The sequence below is a fragment of the Armigeres subalbatus genome, chromosome 2 (assembly GCF_024139115.2).
Source record: "Armigeres subalbatus isolate Guangzhou_Male chromosome 2, GZ_Asu_2, whole genome shotgun sequence".
Taxonomy (NCBI): Eukaryota; Metazoa; Arthropoda; class Insecta; order Diptera; family Culicidae; genus Armigeres; species Armigeres subalbatus.
The window spans coordinates 374,501,964-374,527,019 of NC_085140.1; the positions used below are offsets into that span (position 1 = coordinate 374,501,964).

The window sequence follows — 25,056 nt, forward strand, 5'->3', positions numbered from 1 at the left end:
CATCGAGATGACTTATTTGCCCAAGCGTTTTGCTATTCACTCCACAAAGGTAAAATTCCATGGTCAACAAGCTTGGGAATACTACACATCTGCTAACCTGTCGGAAAAGGAAGAAAGACAAGATCTAGTGACGGATTTTGAACTAATCAATTCTATAAAGCGAAGCAATTTTATGCCGATTTGTGACTAGGAGAAAAAAAAAGCTATGATAAAAGTTGGAATAGTGCAATATTTATTCAGTGTGATATTTTTTTCATAAAACTAAACAAACAGAATTAACATATATTGTTAGGCAATTTTAAATTAATTTTTAAAATTCTTCCAATTTTATTCGAAAAAAAAAAAATAATGTGGATAACTTATTTTCGATACAGTCCTTACTTGGTTGGCATTATACAAAAATACATATGAGAGAGTTAGTTCTAAAAATGGATTGCGAGAGTTCGGCTACGTGCCTGGTGCTGGAAATTTGGTTTCATCAGTACCCGCTAAGCTTTTCAGAACTAAATCTGTTTGTTCGAATTATCTTTGATAACTTTCTAAGAATGTTCTTGGAAAATTGCTTTGAATTCTCTTGAGACATTCTTTACAAATTTCTTTGAGATATTCTTTACTATTCTTTTTGGGAAATTCTTGCGAATTCCTGCGAAACTGTTTTGCTTTCCTTGGGAAATTCGGAAGAAGATTCTCGAATTCTTACGAAATAATTCCCAAAGGATATTCGAAAGCGAATTTTGAAGGATTCTTCGGAAAACTATTTATTGTCTCTGAGTTTTTTTTTTCGATTTTTTCTGCAAAATTCTTACAAATGTTCTTGTGATTTCGATCATTGTTTTTTTTTTGGTAAATTCCGAGTCGAGTTTTCTCGGGAAAATTCGTTAGGTTTTAGTGTCAAAATCTTTAGAGTTTCCAATGAACACTCTTTATTTTTTAAAGTTTTTTGAGCTTTCTTGGGCTGTTCTCCTGAATTTCTTTGGAAGCTATTTCGAAATTTATTTTTGTATTTTTCCAAACTTCCTTGCATATTTATTTCGAATTTCTTCGGAAAATACTTTCCCTTGAATTTCTACGAATAAATCTTTCGGTATTCTTAGAAAAAAATCATTCTAAATTACAAGGTTGTATTCTCTAATTTTCTTGAAAAATCCTTTCGAATTTCTTTGGAAAATTCTCTATTTTTTTTTTTTTTAAAGATTTTTGAATTTTCCGTGGATTTTTCTTTAATCTTGTCTTTGGATTTTTTTTTTGCAATTCCCTTGAAATTTTTTTTTCAAAATTGTCTTGGAAATTCTTTTAAATTTTAATTATTTTTTTTATATTTTTATTAAATTTAAGTGTCCTGAGTTGCACAATTTAGACCGATTTAGTTATATCAAGTCAAATATGACTAGATTTGGTATTTGGTCATACATAGGTTCCAGTAACGCGTATATGACAAGTGTGTTGCTTGGGGTATTTTCTTTTGAAAATCTAGAAAACTTTCCTTGGATATTTGAGATTATCATTTTTTTTATTTATAGTTGACGGGGGTGCGTGGCATACAACGTGCAGCGTAAACGATATAACTTTACGATTTTCGTAGGGTTGGATGGAGCAAAATGGGTCACCTAAGGCGAACCCTCAATGCTTCGAAATAAAAACATTTTAATTTAGCTTTTCAACGTGAAGCTTTAAAAATAGCTCATAATCTGTAAGTCATGGTGTATGAAATAACATAAATACGAAATTGAACTTAATCTGTAAAAAAACACTCTAATAAAGTTAAAAAAATAACACGAGTTCTACTTTTTATTTCATTTCGAATCATCGAAATAGAAGTCTATTTTTCTGTCAATTTAAAAAATGCCGGGCAAGATGGGTCCAACAGCGGGGCAAGATGGGTCAGCTTTAAATTCTGCAGTTAATTTTGTTTTATTCACAATACTAAATCACACACAGATAGATAAGTTTATTGCCAATGATTTTATTCAATAATAAAAATGATTTTAAAACTTTGGATTGAGAAATAGCACTAGATTTAAAAATGTCTGCAATTTCTTATGAAAACAAGTCGTCCGGGTATTGCTTTCTCAAAGACAAAAATTATACATCTTCTTCTTCTTCTTCTATATACATAAAAATGCATTTCTGTCTGTCTGAACCTTATAGACATGGAAACTACTGAACCGATTGGCGTGAAAATCTGTATACAAAAGGTTTTAGGGGCCGGGGAAGGTTCCTAAGATGGTTCAAGGCCCCTCCCTCTTTTGGAAAGGGGGGATGCCATACAAATGATGCACCAATTTCTTCATAACTCGAGAATTAATCAAGCAAGTGGAGCCAAATCTGGCATGTGGAGGTTTTGGAAGGGAAGATATGTTTTTGGGATGGTTCAAAACCCCTCCCCCTTCTGGAAAGGGGGGCTTCCATACAAATGAAACAGAAATTTCGACATAACTCGATAACTAATCAGAGTATAAATCGATTTCAGGCGAAACGAAGTTCGTCGGGTCTGCTAGTTTTTAATAAACATATTAACATTATTAAGGTCAAAAGTAACCTTAAAATTATTAAATAAAATAATGGAAGATATGTTTTGAATACGAACTATGCCGTTCAGTATGTGCTGACCCATTTTGCCCCATTTGCAAGTTCATGTTAGAATATTTAATTTTCGATCAAATATATTTATATTAATGCCAGGCCTGGTAGCGGGTCACTTTTTAGTGACTTGGTCACTTTTTTCGGGCAAGTCACTAAAAAGTCTCTTTTTTCGACCTCAAGTCACTAAAGTCACTTTTTCTCGCAAAAAGTCACTATTTTCAACTATTTTGAAACTATTTATTAAAAAAAAATTAAATAAAGCTTTATGTATCCGCTTTGATCATGGCGAAAATGAAATTACGGATCTTGAAAAAATGATCGCTTAGAAACTTCGATAGTCATTTAACTCGCTGCTTTTATTGGCATTTCACGTTCACCAGTAGCCAACTAAAAGTGTTTTATGTCACAATTTATAAATTGGTATACTGTCATGCAAGCAGGAGACCTGCCGATTCCAATTTTGTTTTAAAGCTTAAACTTTATACAGTAGGGGAAAGGTGGGAAGACTTGATTCCTTGGGAGACTTAATTCTCCACTATTTTACCGAGAGCTATATTGCCGTGAATTTCATATCTGTCCCATCTTTGCTTGGTTTAGTATTGTTATAGCGTATTTTTATTATAGATCCTCTAGACAAATGATCGTTATGTGGCGAGCTATTTTTTGATTGACAACCTTATTTACTCGATTATTTACTGTTTTTAAGTGGCCACGCAAAATTTGAACAACTTCTCCTAATAATGACAAAATGCTATAATTTTTTTCATAGCACAAAGCCGTAAATATGCTAAATGATCTTCACTGATAAAAATGCCAACATACCACCACATTTTCCGGATAATTGGATTTTGATTTGTTGCCACACTATGAGGAGACTTGATCCTTGAGAAGTTTGGCAAAAACAATGCAAGAAAATATAAATTGTTCTCAAGTAGTTTTTTTTTTGAAGATGTGACAGGTATAATGAAGGGTTTGCTCTAAAAAAATGAAATAATTAATATTGAGCGTCTTAGGGGAAAATGTTACAAGGTTAAAAAATTTCAAACTTCCATTTACTTCCACTATAATCACTAATGTATCATCAGATACGTATTTCGTTTTCTACTTGAAAACTTCTTCAGTGTTTTGTTATCGACTCGAAAAATATTTAAAAGTTCAGAGAGCATGATCCGGAGCAGGTCGTGCGTTCAATGCCAGGCTCGTTGTAGCTGAATCTTCATAATTTTTGTTTCGTTTTCTACCAAAACGATCCGTACTGTTGTTATTTTGCACATAAAATTCCAATAACTTCCGTGGCACATATGACAAATTGTAAAGTTCTCTGCATCTTTCTTAAGTAGGAGTTCAGCTAATCCAATGAGCGTAGTTTTCATTCATTCTCACAAGAAGAAAATGCTCATTCACGCAGATTTTTGCCTAGAAATCATTTTAAATTTCTCTTCTGAGTTCAATCTAAAGCACCCCAGACGACGGAAAATGTTTGACAAACTCTTGATTATTGAAGAAAAAGATTGATGATGTGAGTGCCACTGATTTGCCGGCTAATCAGTGAAAATATTGAAGAAAAGTTTGATGAGAAAAGTATTTTCAATATATCTCTCGTCTGGGGTCTGCTTAAGAAAAAAGAGTTGAGTGAAAGATGTTTTCCGCCAAAAATTACAAAAAAAAATTCTCATTCGACCCAAAAACGCTTGATTTCGTCTCATCGAACTTACAACTAAAACTGAAAGTCACTATTTGGTCACTTTTTCTGCATCTGAAAGTCACTATTTGGTCCCTTTTTTCGTCAGCTTTGGTCACTAAAGTCACTATTTTGACCTGCATGGGTCGCTACCAGCCCTGAAATGCAGTTAGAACAACATCACCTACATTACTTATGAGACTTTCACTATATTACTAAAAATGTTTAAATTTCACATTACTTGACGAGATTACACGTTTTATAGAAAATGTGTTTCGCATAAGAAACATAACTGAAAAATATTTCTTCTTGCCATACTCCACCAAAATGAAATTTATCCTCAAATCGAGTGACAATAAAGTAGAACCAAATTATTCTTCTTACAAAGGCATAACCTCTGCGTTCAAATGTATACGCTGCTCAAAAACGGCACTGACCCATCTTGCCCCATTTTACCCTATTATGGCAACCAGACCCCCACAGCAGTGAAAAATAGACTAGATGACGGACCTAAATAGAACTACTGCGCACCTCCGAAACAGCGTCATGTACTCAGCGATCATGTCGATAATGCAGATGTACTATGGGGATCCCCATACAAGCGAGCGGTCAAAATAAAATTGGACTTTTAAAGTGATTTTCCACTTAGTTTTAGCTGTGTATGGTCGAAATAGCATGAATATACAATTTCCAACCCCCTTTGGGGATCGTCTATGAATTACGTAATTATTTTTTCATAGGTTCGATTAACGTGACAAAGCAAACCTATTTGGGAAGTTGAAATTTCGTGCGTTTTCTTAAGGAGAAGGAAGGGGCTGTACAAAAACTAAGTTCAGCAATTTATGGACATTATGGCGGCGATCATGTTAAATGACATTAATTTCATGACATTCCGTGATATTTTTGTTCTCACTCTCATGCCTCACAATTTGTATTTAGAACAATTTGTTTGACAAAGTACTAGGATCTGAAGGATCATAAAGCATTAAATGTTAATCAAATAATCAGAATTGATTAAATTTTAATTATTAAATTTAATTTAAATTAGATTAAATTTAGAAATTTTTTCCAACGTCTCCTCGTTATCCAAATCGAGCTTAAAATGGATCTGATTCATTTAAGGCACGAAGGAAAATGTCAACATTTGCCTCTCTTGATCATTTTCTTGCATTATGAGTTCTAAATTTCTTCAACTGTTTATATTGACTTTCCGCTGGTTGTTCAGCCAGTGAACCTCAAAGTGTAGATGAGTGAATAAATATTTCCCTACCATTAGCCAGACATTCATGAACACTAGCAGGAATTTCATACGCTCCGTTCTAACTAAGATATTGTTCGTCTTTACTTTTGCAATAAACATGTCGGGAATTATTGATTCCAGGAGATTTATAAATATTTACATATTATGAAATCTCATATTTAGTTCTCCATCAGTAGCTAATGAATAGCTCAGAAAATTAGGTTTAGAGAATGACTCAAACCACTCAAGCCCCAAACGTCTTTCAGCGTAATGGCGACCGAAACGGTATTATTGTTCAGGAAATAGATGAGCGAACTGTTTAATCCTTCCGTTACCGTTGTTGTGCTGCATTGCATTGGGGGTTTTATTCATTTACTCCTTTGAAAAGTTAATTAAATGAGCTCAAATGGTTATAAATAAAGTCGAAGTTATTACCAATAAATGTATTTTGACCATACCCTTTGAGCGCATAGTTCAGTCTGACCCATTTTCAATAGGAAACGATGGGACTAGATTTCCCGTCGAATGAAACTTGTTGCGAGAAAATCGGACACAAATAAGTGTCTAAATGGCGATTGCGTTCTTTTGCGCACATACATACAGACGCGCATGCACACACATACAGACATCACCTCAATTCTTCGCGCTGAGTTAGTTGATATATACCACTAGGGGTCTCTGGGCCTTCTATCAAACATTCGTTTTTGGAATGAGCATTAACCTTGGAGTACGAGAGAGGCAAAACACGGTAAAAAACAAATGAAAAAAATCAGAGTGACTTAACTCTGTTAATTGCAAATACTGGCAAGAAATTCTTTCGGGACATTTTAGTCGAAGCTTTGTCCTTGATGTGTATCATAAAAGAACCTGGGGATTCCTTGAGGAAAAAAGTTCTTCACTATCAAAGTTGAAAATAGCGTCGTTTTGGAAAAAATATTGCTTCCGCATTTTTTCAATTTTTTTCACAGTGTAACCATTAGTTTTTGCACACCATTTAAAAGCTTATACAATAACCTTTGTAATGATGTATTAACATTGAAGAAAAACATTTAAAAAATATTTCAATAAATAGTTGAAAATAAAATATTTTTTCAGAAAATTTGCTAACTTTTTACCCATTTCTGACTTTGCCACCTTATATCTTTGGAACTAGTGCACCTAGAGACTTCAAATTCAGAATTTCTCTTAATTAGAGTATTGACAATGGAGAGAAAATATTTTAAAATAATTCGGAAGACATGACATTTTCGATTAATGACCGCCTGAAATCCTATAGTGAGATGTGGATGCAACAAAAGGCGAGATAAAATCGACTCTGCGCTACTGTGCAGTGTTGTTAAGCCAGATGGCACTTAGAAACACGCCCACGCTGTACCCAAAGGGACGAACGGGCTTGATAGTGGTAGTAAATTTAAAAAAATATTGTTTTGGTGAAAATTGAACAGGGATGTAACTCTGTTGAAGAAGCGCTGTAGGCCACAAATAGCACCATGCATGCCGTAATTTTTACGACTAAGAGGCAATATCAACATATGGTTGTTCCGAAGAATACGTGGTTGGACGTTCAAGGCATTTGTTCCAGCATGACTCCACAGTTGATGGGTTCCTGCGATCCTCATGGCTTTATCGACATCTCTTCTTGAGCCAAGTAGCTCTACACGCTAACCTGGATCTACCCAGAATCATGTCAAAGTGATCCAGATTCGGCAAAACCGTGATTACTCTAATTTGGGTCCGGATACCTAAACTCAAATCTGGGTAACCGAACAAGCGAAAAAATCTGGGTAACCGGTACCCAGCTATTTTTGCTCCAGAAAATTATTATTGTGTAAAAAATGTTAAAGAAAACAATTTCCCCAAACGCATATCACTTGCCGGCTGTGCCAACAATGCTCCGCCGCCATTAATTTGAGCATGCTTACCTTTTTCTTGTTGCATTCAGCAAAATCCCCTAGCATTTACTCCGGCATACGACGTCGACGCCATGTTGTTATATCCGAAAATGTTTAAGTCCCCGGTTACCCAGATTTCGGGTTCGTCTGACTCAGATCCATTTTGTTGACATACCCAGATTTTGACAACTGCTAACATTGAAAAAATCCGGGTACAAACGACCCGGCCACTGGGTTATTTCAAGCTTGTAGATTAATCAGCTGACATCGGCTATCGTAGCTAGGTACCTAGATGAAACGGATCCTGCACAGGTAGCCTACGAAGCGCGAATCGAAGAAAACAGCGATGACAGCACATACTCGAAAGACACGTAATTAGTCCAATCCTTCGGGAAAAAGATAATTGACTCCCTTATGATGAACCCTGGTAACTGCTTTTAGTTTTCAAGTACCGCGTTAAAGCATTCCGCCAACCGCTCGTGGATTGTTGTGAGTTGTAATTTTTATTCCAAAAATTATGCATAAAATCGGGTCCTGGTGCAGTCCAATTCCAATTGCGCTTGTAAGAAAAAGATGATTAAACATCCGATAGCCTGCTCCAAATCCACCTCAAAATCGTTCTTCTTCTGCCATCCACACCCCGTCGCCGTTGTTTATGACGATGTTGTCCCACAGGCCTTCCCCGAAGTCAACTTTGTCGTTTGTGATTGTAAAACTCTCTTTCGTTGATGCTGAACATTCGGTTTTGCTCCTTCCTCTTCGAACATTCTCCATAATGTCACTATCGTTTAGTAAAAGCACTAAACCACTGTACATGAATGTCGAGGATCCCAGTGCTCGCCTCGGTGAGATCATGGAGTTTTCTGGGTTTCACAAATTTAGCAACATTCAAAACTTTGTAGGGTTCTTTCTAAAATTACGTAACGCTAAATTTGGTGATTTTGGACCCCCACCCTCCCCCATGTAACACTTTTTGTATGGAAGATTTAATTTTTTTTTGTATGGATCGTAACGCTCGGCTTGACCTCCTCTCTCTCCCTTCAGCGTTACGTAATTAATTTAATTAAAAACCTATTATTTATTAAACGTAATTACGTAATTAATTAAACGATTAAAAAATCCTATCACAGTTTTCGAAACATTTTCACGCTTAAAATGCTTCACCGTACACTCCTTCGATCAATGTTTCTCTTGAAAGAATTGTACAATGAGCGCCGCAGTACTTCCTGTTAATATTTCCCTGAAAGCATTAAGGACATAGTTGGAAGAGTACCACGATGGCAGCCAATATGGCACCGGACCTTCCACGGGCCAACCCCACACCTCCCGCACTCCTCTCCCCCCAACATTCGAATGCATCGAACAGCATCGAACAAAAGTTAATTATTCAAATTACTAACCTGTTCACAGCATATTTCCTTACTTCCCGTGATAATGAACATGTTTCTTCAATGAATCCTATGTATTCCGGCTCGAATTATAGCATAAATTAGCAGTTTCGTGCCAATTTAATAGCCGTCCGCGATTTGTTGGGTTCATCACTGCACTTCACTTCTTCTCAAAGGGCATTGGAAAAATCAAGTTTTTACTCACTTCTCCGCACATGAGCAGCCCGAAATGTTGATAGAATGCAAATTAAACACCACTTTTTGAAATCAGTCACTTATTTGAACCGAAAACTTAGTATAAACTGCTAGATTTGCCCGACGAAAACGATTACAAACTGTTCTCGCCGCGACGGTAACCACCGCGTCCCACCGGCCCCGGCGGCAGCATACTAATAGGTAGGGCGGCTCAAACACTAGTTTTGCTTCGCCACGCTTAGTTTATTATGATTTATAATTTGGGTTTGGGCTGGTTTGAATAGGCTTACCGTGCGTAGGTCGTTTCAGGTTTGTATGACAGTTGATATGGCGAGGTTGAATTTAACATTATTCTGATTCTGGCACTCCGTCATTGGGCGATGGCGAGGGGGGAGACCATATGACGGGATGAAATATTTAAGAGCTTCAACTCCATAGACAATCCATATTGAATGGTCGTTCCAATAGTTGGGAGTCGATTTTAATCGAGGTTGCGATTCTTTCGCATGATAATTAGGCTTCTCAGAAGGCATCAGTGAAACGTGCAATTCAACAAAATACCCAGAATTTGTCTGTGATATCTATCGCACCAGGGCAGAAACTTTTAGTCTAGTCTAGTCTACACTATCGTACCAGGGCAGATACTTCATACAAAAAAGTGTGACATAAGGGTGAGTATAAAATGCTATATTTGCGTTTTGTAATCAATGGATCTTTCCTGCGGCGCGGTTTTCGCTCACTGATGTTTCTGGAATGTTGCTTTAAGCAATATGGGTTTTTTTTTCGCCAGCGTTTGGAGGGAAAGCGCCGTAATCAGTGTAATAAAAGGTTTAGTTTCTAGTTTTCATACAAACTTGAACCGGCTTGCGCTCAACCAGTTTTTGTTCAAATCGTTTTTTTTTAGGACACTCGGAACATGGGATGGAATCGAGTGAGCGTGATCGTGCTGGGTCGTTTTTTGAACCACCCTACTAATATTCTTTGTTTTTATAAATACGACACCAATACTACTACAGTATATGAAAGTTTTTACGGTACCAATACTTTCAAAGCTTTGTTTTGGTACTCAACCCACCTTCACCTTAATGTTCTGATAGAAAAGTATTGAAGTAATTCCTGTTATTTAGTGGCCACCCATCCCTAGCAATACAATTCGGACAGATTTGGTTGCACAAAAGTAACGGAAACCTCGATGCCACATGTGTGCTACTCGCGGTAAGTTCTCTTGCGTATGTACAACTTATTCTGGTCAAGCTGTGGTGTATACCGAGGAGACTTCTCTAGCATCGCCAGTCTGCCGGACATATCCGTTTCTATTCTGGTGCAAACACTGCAAACGTAGAAGTAACGGATCTCGTACTGATTCATCTCCCTTGTCAACATGATGCGTTGCCGTCGGCAGCCCGGGTGATATTCTTCGTAATGTTATACATTAGAGTGCAAAATAGCTCGGTTCAAGCGCCAGTACTCGCCCTAGGGTGATTTGTCATGGATGTTTTGGAATTATGCCAGCTACGACTTGTTCAAAATGGTGATTTTTTTTTCATGGACGCCAATACTATTTCACCTTAGCTCCCCCTATAAATTATTATTATTATTATTTTCTTTATGATAATTTCTTATAAAGAAACACAAAGGGCTCAATCTGAATAAATGGGACAGTCAAAAGATTCCTTTGATTCCTTAAATATTCGAGGAAAATCGTTCGGGTTTTGATTTGATTCCTTTTTTTTCGACGGCAATTTTCAATATTGTCAATTTTTGGAGGCCCAGCCCTCCAATTCATTAGTCCATAGCGGTGGGATCCCACCACCGTGAAAGTGTGACATCGGCTGTAGAAGGTAAGATTCGGTTGGCTCTACGTTTCATAAAGCCTCCGACACATCATCTCTTGAGCCTGGCAGCAGATAGTAGAAGTACTCAGAGAGACTTGAAAAAAAGGACACTGGATTCTACTACGGCTGAGTTAGCCGATGTTGATGAAAGTAGACTCGATGCAGCTCTAATAGCGTTGCATTGCAGATACTATCACTTTGTGAAATTCTCGAAGGGCCGAAACAGTATGCCACCTGACCCCAACAGAGCTCCATCGAGCGCAGAATTCGTTATGAGATCCGCTGCTGGTAGAGATAAAGCAGCAGCGGGAATAATAAAAGATGCAGACTCAATCGCGTGGCGGACGTAGTGGATTTTTCTTCAGGATCAGTTTGTCTCCCACGTTTTCCTTTGGGATTTTTTGTGAGTTCGTTTTCTTATCTGTAGTAAGGCTACACTCGGGGAAACCGGAAATTTGTCCAAGGTGGAGATACTGGGGTCGGTTTCGCCACTACTCTCTTCTTGACTATCTCGTCGCCCTTGGGGATTGTTAGACCCTTGTGCGTCCCAACATCCCCAGTATCGAAGGTTATTCCGGATGGGGTGTAACGTCTAATCGCGTCTTCTTTTTCACAAAGAAATGGATTACTCAGTCCACTCCTTTGCTTCGTCATCGTCAGTGTGAGTTACAGGCGAATATGTTTGTTAGTTGTGGTGCTTCCTTTGATTCTGGCGCTGTTTACTAGAGGACTGAGCTTAACTAGCTTTATGTCTTTTGGTTGTTCCCTTTCATAGAGCCTTTCGAGGATTATTGCTTCGCCTGACTGAGTAGGAGATTCACCACCGGAAGAAAAGTCCTCGTGATTTCTTTTAAAAAGGATCGATATGTGGCTCTCAGCTAAATCCGTTGTATGTGATTTCATACTAGTATCCGTGCAGTATCCGCCATGGATCATTCCTTTTTTTATGTTTCTTTCTTTGTATTTTTTTTTTTCTTGGTGACATCAGGTTTGGTAATACCTTTGCTCTATCCAGTTTTAGTACTGTAGTTAATGCAAGTGAGAACTTGTACGGTCACTGTTTGTTTTTTTTATGGTAGGGTTGAAGTATGACCTTTTCGAGTGTTGCGAGAATACGTTATTGGATTGTTGGGTTCCTTCCACAACAACTGGAGAGATGCTAAACTTGGTCAATGAGGTCTACGATGGTGCCGTGTTTCTGTGTCTGTTGGATTCGGTCTCCTATACCGGTTGTTGGAGGACACGCTCCATGTCAGCGGTTTTCTGGTCCTTCGCTTTCGAGCCTGAAGATGTTGTTTGTATTCCTAGAATTTGTAGAATTTCGAAACCTTATCAGTCCTATCAAAACATCTTCTCGTTAAAATTCAAGACAATTTCAGTTGGAAATTAAAATTAAAAGCTAATAACTAGGATTCTACCATTCACGGAATTGTGCGGATAGTTTGATGGTTTATGTTAATGTACAGGGTGCGGCAGAAAATAATGCGAAAATTGGTTCTATTTCTTTCAAATCCCATTTGAACGGCTCCAAGCAATATGTTCATCATTTTCGAGTTCAGTTATCAGTATAAAGTCTTTTCAAACATATTTACTGAATGTGTGCTTCATTTTTATTAATAATATTATCAAGACGACGCCGGAGCTAGAACACGCCTTTCGAACCCAGTCCTCCGACATCGACTACCATGTGCATGTTATATATGGCTAACGTACATAAGGGTGGAATTGTTTGCAGACTTGTGCTTCAACATACGCCTTAATCGTATAACCCAACGAATCAAGATCCGGACTGCTAGAGGGCCAAACATCTTTCGATCAAAATATCATGTTGTTCTTCAGCCATTGTTGGGTCGATTGAACTTGTGACATGGCGCTCCATCATGCTGTAGGACAATATTTTGATCCACGGAGAATTTGTTGATTTTAACCCCAACATCAATGAAAACAGGCGGCAGTTTCAAACCGTTGGACGCCCCCAAGCCAAACATCATGACACCAGCCGGATTGTTTTGGAATTTAAACTTCACTTTCTCCAGAACATCCGCAATTTTCTTCGGTGAAATGAACCAGTCCGTGCGGCCGTTGACGTCAACATCAATGCTGCAAAGCAAAAACGGGATTATAATGTTTTCCTTCTTCAACAAAGAAAGCAATCTTTTTGAACGAGTCACTCGTAGCTCCTATACCCGGTCCGTAATCAAGTGGCGTTTCGGTTTCACTCAAGCTTTGGAAGATACATGCAAGTCTTCTTTGATGGTTTTCGCTTGGATTTCTCAGACATTTTGACTTCCTTGGCAAGTTTTCTGCTCAGACGTCCACTTCCCGGCTTCCGCTGCTTAGAGCCATCATGCAGAGACATTTTAAGGCGAGAAACTATGGCCAAAAGCCATCCTACCACAGTAATCTCATAAACAAATATGCTTTCAACAGAAATTAGTCACTAGCTAACCCAATATTCAACATTTTCGCATTATTTTCTGCCGCACCCTGTATGCATCGAATCAATAAAAAAATAAAAAAATATATTTTAATGTAGTGAGGCTAAACGAATATCTTATTCAAAAACAATTACAAACATGCAACTCATAGAAGTTCAAACAGACAATAAAGGCAGACGGAGGTCCTTCGTAGCTTGGTTGGTTAAAGCACCAGTTTAACGTACTGATTGTCGTGGGTTCGAGTCCCATCGAAGGGAAAGTGATTACCTCCAATACATTTTTCAAATCGAAATCTTCCACATAATGTACACATCTGAGTTTTTCAGAACATTATAAACTCATTTTCAAGTTTTTCAGCATCATTAGGTTTTAGCGGATAGCATTCTGAGAATAAAAACGTTATGTGTATTTTTAAAGAACTTCAACAAAAACTACAGGGTCCGGAAATTGAAGTGCTACATTAGAATGAACAGATAAATTTACCAAAACAAAAATATGTTATTTCAATATCATTCAATTCTACTAGAAACATATAATTATAACTTTTTGAAAGTTCATCTTTTTCGTCCTTGATTTTGACCACTTGTCGATAGAGGAACACATCGTGGAAGGCCCGCAGCTGCTCTACTGCTATTTAATCATATGCCATCAGATGTCGCTTCAAGACTTGCACATAAACCATGATGTTTTAGAGCAGACGCTGCCTCCAACATACTCCAGACAGTGTAATTCATAGGGTTCAGGTCCGGCGAACTTGCTGGCCGCTCTTAGCTCGAAATGAACGCTGAAAAACAGTTTTCTTAACTTTTTGAGCTGGCGTTTAATCCTGTCGTTAACCCCTTAACCCCTGGTACCAAAACGACGACATTTTGTTGAGCTAGGTTCGCAATACGTATTTTGTATTATATTATTTTACTCACTAATGTAGCAGTTCAATTGCCGGTACTACTGTTTAATTGAATCGAATGCCATTGTAAATTGTTGAGCTAGTATTTTATTCCTTCTAAACGTACCCAGTAGTTAGTAACAATTCTGCATATGGTTGTGGTTCTGTAAACTATTTTTATTCGTATTTAAATCATCATGTTACCTAAACGTCGCTTATTAGTTTAATCATTCTTACATACCTTCCCCTTGTAGAGCGCTCATCCATCTCGTATCGTAACACGCAATCTATCTTCTTCTCCATTTTTCTAAAAGTAATAGAAACTAATCAACATTTTTTCGTCACCGGCGGTCTGTCCATCCTTAACCTTTCGTTATAGGTTTTTGGTATCGTTCCTGGTCGATGCCCGCGGTGGCGCCATGCGTGGATGCCGTCACAGTGGCGTCCGTGTCATCGTTCCGCCCCGTTCAGCAGCTCAACCAACTCGGATCACATGTCGGTACGTGAAACCACAACGAATCACCAACGCACCACCATTGATGGAGGGTGAAGCACTGGTTAGTCGGATACTGGAGTTGGCTCCGGTGGGTGCTAAATTTTTGGGGTAAGTAATTCAAACTGATCTACATCTTCGGAACATTTTGGTAACGGTTGCAACTTTCAGTCCGGTAATTATTGAAGTTCCTCACTTTGCCTCGCTGCGCGAGAAAGAACGTGAGATCATTATCCTACGGTCGGATAATGGTGAGACGTGGCGAGAGCATACACTGTACGACAGTGAAGAAGCCATTCACGATGTCTTGAATGACACATTCAAGGGAGATACTCTAAACTTTTTAGAGGATTTGCACACTAACCGCATTACTCGTATCTTAACCAATGATTTTCCACATTACTTCGCGATCGTTTCACGAATCAGGCAAGAGGTTCATGCCATCGGACCAGAAGGTGGCACCGTTTCAGCCACAGCTGTTCCGTTGGTTCAGGCCATCTTTCCTCAGAATGCTTTGACCAAGAAGATCCGCGTGGGTCTTCAAGCTCAACCCATCGATATGAACACGACAGCGAATCTGTTGGGTCGGAGCGTTGCTGTATCTCCAGTGGTAACGGTTGAACCCAGGCGGCGCAAGTTCCACAAAGCGATCACTCTGAGTATGCCCGCACCGAAGGCCTACAATTCAGGAATGATCAATCAGTACTCGGGTAATGCGCCCACTTTGAGATTACTCTGCTCTATCACCGGCGGACAGAACAAAGCCGTCTGGGAAGACGTTACTGGGTCTACTCCGTTGACCTTCGTTAACGATTGCGTTTCATTCACAACGACGGTGTCGGCTCGCTTCTGGTTGATGGACTGCCGAAACATCAACGAGGCAACCAAGATGGCCACCGATCTGTACTCGCAGATGTCGCATGTGCCATTTATGGTCAAGTTTGTCGTCTATGCCAAACGAGTTGATCAAAACGAAGCGAAGTTGAGCGTGTTCTGTATGACCGATGATAAGGAAGATAAGACTTTGGAGCATCAAGAGCACTTTACGGAAATCGCCAAGTCTCGCGATGTGGAAGTTTGCGAAGGTCGTGTGGTTTATTTGGAGTTCGCTGGTAATATCATACCAGTTATGAAATCTGGTGAACAGCTTTCAATACAGTTCAACGCTTTTAAGGAAAATCGGCTAACATTTCCCATCAAGATCAAAAACAATCTTGATGAACTTCTAGGTCGCATCTCCTTCATGAATGAACCCAAAGTGGCCAAGGGTGAAATTACTCCTACACCGCTGTGTACCCTAAGCTTTACACTGCCTCCCGAGAAGTACGGACTTGGTGGAGATGAGATGGAAACAGGGTCGGAATTCGATCAAAGTTCTACGGAAATTCTCAATTTTGATCAGCAGTCTATCGTCAACGCTGCCAATCGAAGCAAAACACTTAACTTCACTTTCCAGAATGGTGACGCCAATAATGAAATTCACAAGGCCGACATCAAAATCACCGACATTTGCAATCTGCTTGGATCGGATTGGCCTCTGCTGGCGGAGGAACTACAGATTTCACCGAGCGACGTTGATCTCATTAAATCGGAATACGAGAATGACGAAGCGCAACAGGCAGTGGTAATGCTGCGCTTATGGTTACGTCAAGCAGGCAGAGATGCCACTGGAAACGTCCTCGAGCAAGCGCTGATCAAAATCAACCGAGCGGATATTGTAAGCAAGTCTATTACCAACTTAGAATTGGTAACCGACGAACGGGAGAAGAAACTTGCCAAGCAACAGCTTGGATCAACGAATGGAATTGATGAGGTAGATCCTGTCAAAATCAACGGGATTGAGTGCAACGTGATGGACGGTATGTACGAATCAGAATCAGGTCTCTTAATATTTCCTAATCTACCCGAAACTATCCAGACTCAACGCACGAACCAGCGGACGAGAAGCAAGAACACGAAACCGACGAAAAAACTAGCAAGGAGCCATCGACGTCCCCCTCGGCAGCCTCCTCACCGGACAACACCGAAGCAATCCAGCAAATCCGAAGGGAAAGTGCAATCCTGGGTATTGCTTCGGAGAAGAAGGACGGTGATCTGGCCACTCCACCGCCCAGTCCGGCCGAGTTCGCAGTTCCTGTTCAACAGTCACCCGTGAGTGCTGAGGTCATACCGGAAGATGTTCTGCAGCAGGGTAAGTAAGACCCACTAACCGCCAGCCGTGAATAGTGAGTTCGTTCGGTTTTTTCTTCCATTCCCCATTTTCGAGTCTAACTTCTTCTCTCTCTATCTACTACATCAATCACGTGTTTTGTTCCTCTGGATTGGATACTACCTTCCAGTTTTGTTTTGAATTTAGTTTGTTTAGAATCCCTTCCTCCTATTCATAACTCGCTGCCAAGTTTACGCCGGGTTATTTTGTTTCGTGTTGATTTTTGTTTGAGTCCCTAATTTAGTTTGGTTTTGTTTTTTTTATAGACTTGCTGAATTTCAAATTTTATCTTTTTTGTTTAGTTTTGCAACGGATGGTTTTCGTCTGTTTTATTTATTCTTAATTTATTTGTTTGTTCGCGTGTATGTGGTACCAGTGAGTATTTGAGAAACGGTGTGACTATTTGTCCTTTATTAGCTGAAATTGTTAATTTAACTCATTGTTTTGTTATTATCCCGTATTTTCAAATGTTTGGTTATGCACTGTCTTCTGGATTTTCGAACATTCCCAACTAAATAAATAGATAAAATTGTCCTAAACGGAATGATATTTAGAAAAAAAACTCTTAGATAGGTTTGTTAATACTTACAAGTATTACTGGTAGTATATAGGTGAATTAACCCCATAATCTTTTCTAGTGTCGATATTAGAGGTTACTTTAGGGTCACAATCGCACAATTGTACAAATCGTTCGGAAACATCCCTTGCTAAATCTCCTTTGTAAATGAACTTTTGAAAGAGGATCGTTCTTTATATCGAACATTTTTTTCTCTGCCGGTGTGTGATTTTTCTGGCTAGGTTATAATAAGTGAAAATTTTCTTCTAATATATTCGCACAATAGTTGAACATCATCTTCTATAGCCTTCGTGATTCTTGTTTCGTTGTGTTTGAGTTTATGTTCACCGTTTAGTTTCTGTTTGTACACGATTTTGTTTTTATAATCTTTTATGTTTCCAGCGTAATTTTACGCTTGTTTAACGTATGAAAATAAGGTGGTGACGTGTTTTGATATTAAAAAGTATTATAATCGAAAAAACTTATATTTTTGAAATATTTTCTGTTTAAAATTATACAAATTTGTAAGAAATAATAAATTTGGACGTACATTTTATTGTAAATAAACATTATTTAATTTATTTGGTTGAATGTTAGAGTTTTTCTTCAAAACTATTTAAAAAGGGAAACCTACTTTCGTCGGATACACACTATATGGTTTTCTCAGAAAATGCTTATTTTAGCAGGAATTTGCTTTCCACTCTTTGTTTAAAAAATCATGTACGCCCAAATCGCAAAGTAGGCCCGATATAAGTGTCCTCTCAAGATTTTCAATACAACCGCCTCTCCACATCTGGATATTGAAGGGACCAACGAGATAGGGTGAGATCGAGGGATGGAAGGAAAATTGAAATGGGCACTAGATCCCAAAAAGCTAGTTGCTATGAAAAACGACAACAAAACAAATGTTGTTTGCTGTTGTTAATATATTTGTTATTGTCCAGAGATGGTCTAGTAGCCTAAAAATTTGAACATATCGACATCTTCTTCTTCTTATTGGCATTACATCCCCACACTGGGACAGAGCCGCCTCGCAGCTTAGTGTTCATTAAGCACTTCCACAGTTATTAACTGCGAGGTTTCAAGATAAGTTACCATTTTTGCATTCGTATATCATGAGGCTAGCACGATGATACTTTTATGCCCAGGGAAGTCGAGACAATTTCCAATCCGAAAATTGCGTAGACCGGCACCTGGAATCGAACCCAGCCACCCTCAGCATGGTCTTGCTTTGTAGCCGCGTGTCTTACCGCACGACTAAGGAGTCGTGATCGACATAAGGAGAGTGAATCCTGAACAAAATATGATCAGAACATATCGAGATAGGGAGATTATCGAGATATAGAAAGCCCAAATGTGTGTACTGAGAATCCCGTATTTGTCCAGCTTTTCGTTTGGCCCCAGAAGTATTTGCCGAAACGTCTGCCTTTCAAATGTTTTCCGACACTCGGGGCACAAAACAGATAGACAACATAGAATAAATTACCATTTTCAAAATCAACGCACTGTGTATCAACAGTACTAACAACCGACGAACGGGAGGGCCCGTCTACCTAAGGTGAAAGAAAACTACAGCAAAGCATGCGCTGCCGTTCTGTCTCATGCCCGTTGTTCAGTAAAGCTTGACTTCCACCAGTAGGTTCGCTAGTGTTCTAAAATCGAAAAAGACCCACAATTCAAAGCAATGATGCATATATGTCATGTGCTCGGGGTATAAAATACTCGTCCAATACTTGAAGAGTTGCATGATAATGGTAAAATGCGCTTCGTTTATCTGTATTTTTGGATCAATTTTCGGATGTAGGAACCGCCAAACAGCATAAATAATTTGTATACTTCTTCATGATCAACTACATTTTTTCATTCGAGGTACGCCTCGAAATGCTCTCGCCACTTCTGCTAGCTGGTTTACCCTCATCGTCTTCAACAAATGGCGGCACAATCTGATTGACCTAATGAATATATTTATTATAATTATAATTATATATTATTGAAGACCAAGACATATTTTGTATATTTTATAAATATTCTCCTCCTCAAAATACATGTTTTCGGTCTTCAGTATCGTTTTCCACATAGTAAAAAACGAACAATGGGTAATGTCTGTGACATAACCGCTAAGTGGACGTAGGACTTGACTTGACCATGCCTTTAAGATATATGTCCAAATTTCGGCGTGATATATGTCCAAATAAATAATAGGCGTTGCATACCATTCCTTGGCAAAATCTTCTCATCAAACCGACACAGAAATCAAATCTACCTCGAACAAGATTCATAAAAAAAAAATTCAGGAAGTATCTGTCCGGTCACGAAATATTAGCCTCGACAGTGGCAACCTTCCCACAGTGGCCTGAAATAAACCACAAGTTGGCTCAGCAGGGGATGTAGACTGTATCTCAGCCCTTCCACTGAAGAGCCTTCTAATCCGTGCGATAGCAACTGAAGGAAAACATTATTTTTAACTCTTAGAGCCTTGAAAAAGGCTGTTTGCTTCGGCTAAGTGCAAAAAGTAAGAAAACGATCTTTTCAAATAACCGCGAATTTCTAGTAATGGTATAAAAAAGACTGAATGCTCTTCGAGCGAATGCACTTTTCTTTTATACCTTATTTTGAATCTTCTCTGCTTCCCAATTGGTGGGCCAATCAGCTAGTGTCTTGTAGGGGAACTGTACCGGTTTTGGCCATGTTCCTAATTTGGCCAATTTTGCGAATAACTCCAAAAATAAAGCAATTCGGGAGGATTTTATTAGTTCCAACAAGAGATATATTCCTCACAATTCAACGCTGCTTTTAACTGACCGATTATTTGGGAAAAATGTGTAGTTTTCAGGGTTGACCAAAATAGGCACTAAGTTGGCCAAAACCGGTGCACTTCCCCTATCCCGCTTCTTTGTCAGCCAAAGCGTCATCATCATCAATAACGCGTTCGAGAAGGGCTTCTTCTTTTTTACGCTTATTGCTCGCTGCTGGCGTCTATTTCCTAACGGGACTTTTCGCTGGATACAGGCCAATAAGCCGGGCAAGCGAGCTTAGAACTGCAGTTCAGGTGGGAAGTACGTGTTCTTTTCTGAGACAACATTGTTAGTAGTAGAAGGAAGGAAACACCCGGACATGGGATTTCGGGTGATAAGATTTAGAATTGGTAACATGGGACGATCATTCAGTCACGTTCGCTTTGTGTGCGGTCAGTATCAAACAATGTATATCTACAAATTTTTTATCAATGCCGAAAAATCCAACATTTGATGAAAAATCGATTGATAGTTTATGTTTTAATGTTTGAGCTGTTATCGGTGTTTTTTTTTTATCCAAATAAGATTATGTGAGAGATTTGGACATCTTATGAATCTTTAAAGGCATGGTCAAGCGAAGTCCTTCGTCCACTTCGCGGTTAAATCAGAAAAATTATCCACTGTTAGTTTTGACGCTATTTATGAAAATCACGCATAAAATTTTATCTCTAGAATATTAGATTTGGCACCCAAGTACAATTCCCTAGCAGCACACATGCTTCACATAGGTTGCTGCAACTCATATGTGACCAGATTTAGTCACAATCAAGTTGCTGCAACCATTTTTGTCTGACTTGTGCTGCTCGGGTTTCCATCCCGAAGGGTATTGAAAGCATTGATATTGATCTCTATTATTGGCTCTCTGAAGAACCGTTTGTTTTTTGGACATACATGCTGCATCATGTGGCTTTTCTTCAGCCTGTCTCGGCTCAGCACCGATGCCGGCCTGTCTCGGCTCGACTCTGCTGCTGCTGCCGGTATCTGCTCAGCATTGCTGCTTTGTCGGGTCTGTAGGGTGGACTGCTGATGTACTGGCTAGGTTTCGGCTGATGATGGTCGCTTCGATGGTGTCGAGCCGAAAAAGCGGTCGGTGCAGACTTCATTCCCTGCTAAAAGGTGTGAGTGCTGTTCAATCGATGATGTGGTTGCTTCGCTTGTCCCGGTCAGAATGAAAGGAAAAAATCGCGTTGCGCTATTTTATGGCTTCTCGGCAGACCCAGCGGCTGCTCATTCGCTGGTGTCTGCACCAATCAGAACGTGGTAATGGAATGATGCAAGAATTATGCGGTACCCATATTTATAGGTTCCCTTGATCTCAATGTTTTTCATTGAAAACAGTTTCATGCCTATTGAAACAAGTTTTTCGGGTCTTATCAAGCATGGACATGGAAAGCATACTTGAAATCTGTCGATTGAGGGGCTTACCGCAGAAATTCGTCCACTGAGACGAACGCTATTAACGTTTAAAATCTTTCAACACAGCGTAACGCGGTCGATTTGAATATTTTGAAATGCTAACCGGTATAGTAAAAAGAGACGTAAGTCCTACGTCAAAATAAAACGAAAGTCGATAACCTAAACTTAGAGTCCTGTAAGAAGAGTAATGCCACGTTTGACAGTTCTCCTGCTCATTTGGAACGCGCATTTGTATGGAACTGACAGACGATTCTGTTCCAATTCTGACACTTGACGACACTGTTATTATAGTCACTGTACCTAAACTTATAATTATGCGGTAGTAGCGGTAGTATACTGCCCATGATCGCATATTTGTAACATTTCCTTTTTTTAAAGTTAAGCAGATGAATGGTCTCCAAATTGTTAGTTCTTTCAGTTGAAATCAGGAGGTTTGTTCCAAAAAACTTGAAAAAATAAATGATGGGACAAATTCAACTCGCAACAAGCGTTTATCCCAAGCTGCAAAACTTCGTCGTCGTGCAAAAAAAAAACGTTCATGAAATCGTAAACTAACAAGTTCACGGTGTATTTTTAGTCACGGCTTCGGGAACAACAGTCACGTTTTCTGGAAAACGTGACTGGTGTTCTCGAATCCATGAATTAAATCACGGTGTATTTTTGCTGGTTCACGAATTCGGGAACGCTTTTTTGTGTGTGCAACAGAATGGGACAATGATCGCCTGCCGCGTATTTGAGAAATTAGTCTGTTTTCGATGATGTTTTCTTTTAAAAATGTATCAATTATCAATGTTTAGACATAAACATAGCCATCTTGACGTTCTTCCGGCATACGAACAAAGTAAGCAGCCCACCGTAGTCTGCCGTGTTGTATAAGCTTAATAATATCACAATAGATCTAACAAATGGTCGCAGTGATTAAAATATCCAATAAGGAAAAAAAAAGCTTAATAATATCCTGCCCTTTAGACACCTGGTACAATTCGTGGTTTATGCGACGCCGCCAGATATCGTTCTCCTCAACCGTCTAAGACGAATTAAGTACTATCCATTTAATTCCACCAGTTAATTAACTGGTGGAATTAAATGGATAGTACTTAATTCGTCTTAGACGGTTGAATACATTCCACTAAAAGAGCTAATATATTTTTCTGATCGTTCTCCTGTTTACCGCCGAGCATTGTCCGCAGCATCTTACGCTTAAACACTCCGAAAGCTCTCCGATCAGCCTCCTTTAACGTCCATTTTTCATGGCCGTATAAAGTCGTGCCTTTTGCAATACGCCTTTTCACCTCACGGTAACATTATTATCGCACGTCACTCGTCGAGTCAAGTACGAGACACTGAAGACGACCTCACTGTTGAGGACGAAATACGTATCTGTCACAATCAAGTGGTGGAATTAAATGGGATGGTACAAACTCGTCTTATGACAAGTGAAGGCATTCCACTAAAAAGCTCAAAATAATTTTCTTAACCATCTAAGGTAAGAAATGACGTCGATATTGCATCCGCAACCCTTACACTTGATTTCGTCCAACGTTATCAATAAACAGATGATGTGTCTGCAAGTTGTACTCCCGGAATTTATCAAGTATTTGTCTCAGGGTAAACATTTGATCCGTCGTTGATCGGCCCTCACGTAAACCTACTTGGTATTCGCCGACGAAGGACTCTTCAAGCGGTCTCAATCTGTTGAACAGAATACGGGACATAATTTTGTACGCCGAATTAAAGAGGGTTATCCTCGATAAGTGGCGCACTCCAGTCGGTACCCTCGCCTTCTCATATTTTCGACATTATATGGTGCAAGACTTCATAAAGCTGCTCACTGCCATGTTTGAGAATTTCAGCCGGGAGCTGGTCCTTACCCGCAGCCTTATTGTTTTTCAGGTCCTTAACAGCTTTTTTGAACCTTATCTAGTGTAGGCAACTCCACAGCTTGTCCATCGTTGCTAATATTTATTCTGTTCACCGATGCACCGTCACTTCCACTATTCAACAAAGTCTCGAAATGTTGCTTCCACCTGGCAGCCACTTCGGTTTTATCTATCAGCATATTCCCTTGTTGGTCGTTGCACATGATGGGAGATGCCGCTATCTTTCTCCGCACGCCATCGACAGAGTCATAAAACCTCCGCATATCGTTCTGCTTTATTTTTTCCTGCGCCTCGCCAATCACTTGTTCTTTATATTCTTTCTTCTTCCTGCGGTGGGTTCGTTTTTCGGCTGCTCTTGCTTCCTTGTACCGATCTCTGGCTTCTGCCAACGTTCTTCTCGTCTGTCACTCTCTGACACTCCACATCAAACCAACCCGTTGTGCGTCGCCTCTGTGCAGTGCCTACAACTTCTCGTGCTGTTGTGCTCACCGCTCCATGGATCGACTCCATAGATCGTTGATGTTGTCGCTAACGTTGATTGCACTTGATTGCGCTACTCCTTCCACCGACAATCGCTGGATATTGTAACGCATCGTTCGCTGTGATCTTTCGTTCGATATAGTTGACAATCGTGATCGAATTTTACCGACAACGAGGTAGTGGTCAGAGTTAATGTTCGGACCTCTGAATGTCCGCACACCAGTAACATCCGAGAAATGGCGCCCATCCACCAGAACATGGTCTATCTGGTTGCATGTTTCACCATTTGGGTGTCTCCAGGTGTGCTTTCGGATGTTCTTTCGTGCAAAGTAGGTACTACTGATGGCCATCCCTCTGGCAGCAGCGAAATCCACTAACTTTAGGCCGTTGTCATTGGTTGCGGAGTCAAGGCTCGGAAGTTGCCCATCACTACGAAACCAACTTCATGCTCTGCTTTACCGCCATCGCTGTGATAGATGTTATACTTGAATGCAGTGTTGGTCGTGGGGTCCACGACTCGGAATTCACGTTCTCCGGATCTGGGCCATCGGACTTCTTGAATAGCGGCCACGTTCACTTCAACCCTCTGCAGTTCACGAGCCAGAAGGCTCACTCGTCCATGTTCATTTAAGGTACTGAAATTCTAGGTACCATGTTTCCAATCAAAGTCCTTATTTCGATGACGGGTCGGTTGCCAAAAATAACGTTCTCTTTTTCTTCTATCTCCATTTTTCGTGGTAATTGAGAGGCTTCAGTAAGCTAACCTACCGGGGTCGCGTTACCTACATCACGCTGATGGGGTTGCTACCTTAGGTATAGCTGACGCGATACTGCATTTCGTTAATCAGCTGCTGGGTACTAGGCAGACGCTGTTTGAGTCAGAAGGGCAGGCCGCCTACCAAACTCCTATAGTGCATTGGATTCTGAAGATTTTCACTGGTATCGACTTTTAAGCACACCCATGGTCCATTGGACATTTCGCTGATTTAGCCTGGCTCATCCCGAATCTCTGCGGGCTTGGTAGTCATATGGCTACTGCTTCTGCCTCATACCACAGAGAACAGACATGGAGGCTCGAACAAAATTTCT

The 25,056-nt window shown here is 39.6% G+C and overlaps 1 protein-coding gene across 9 annotated transcripts in view; it reads left to right on the forward strand.

Annotated features, from left to right (window-relative positions):
• LOC134213104 (ankyrin-3-like) overlaps nt 1-25,056 on the forward strand; it is a 305,479-nt gene that overhangs the window by 250,032 nt on the left and 30,391 nt on the right. For all 9 annotated transcript variants that reach the window (XR_009979402.1, XM_062691712.1, XM_062691710.1 and 6 more), the window contains 3 exons: nt 14,518-14,742; nt 14,803-16,490; nt 16,550-16,822. Coding sequence is in view for 8 of the 9 variants with exons in the window: in XM_062691712.1 (XP_062547696.1) it covers nt 14,518-14,742; nt 14,803-16,490; nt 16,550-16,822 (2,186 nt within the window). In the remaining variant the exon portion in view is untranslated. The remainder of the gene's footprint in view (nt 1-14,517; nt 14,743-14,802; nt 16,491-16,549; nt 16,823-25,056) is intronic.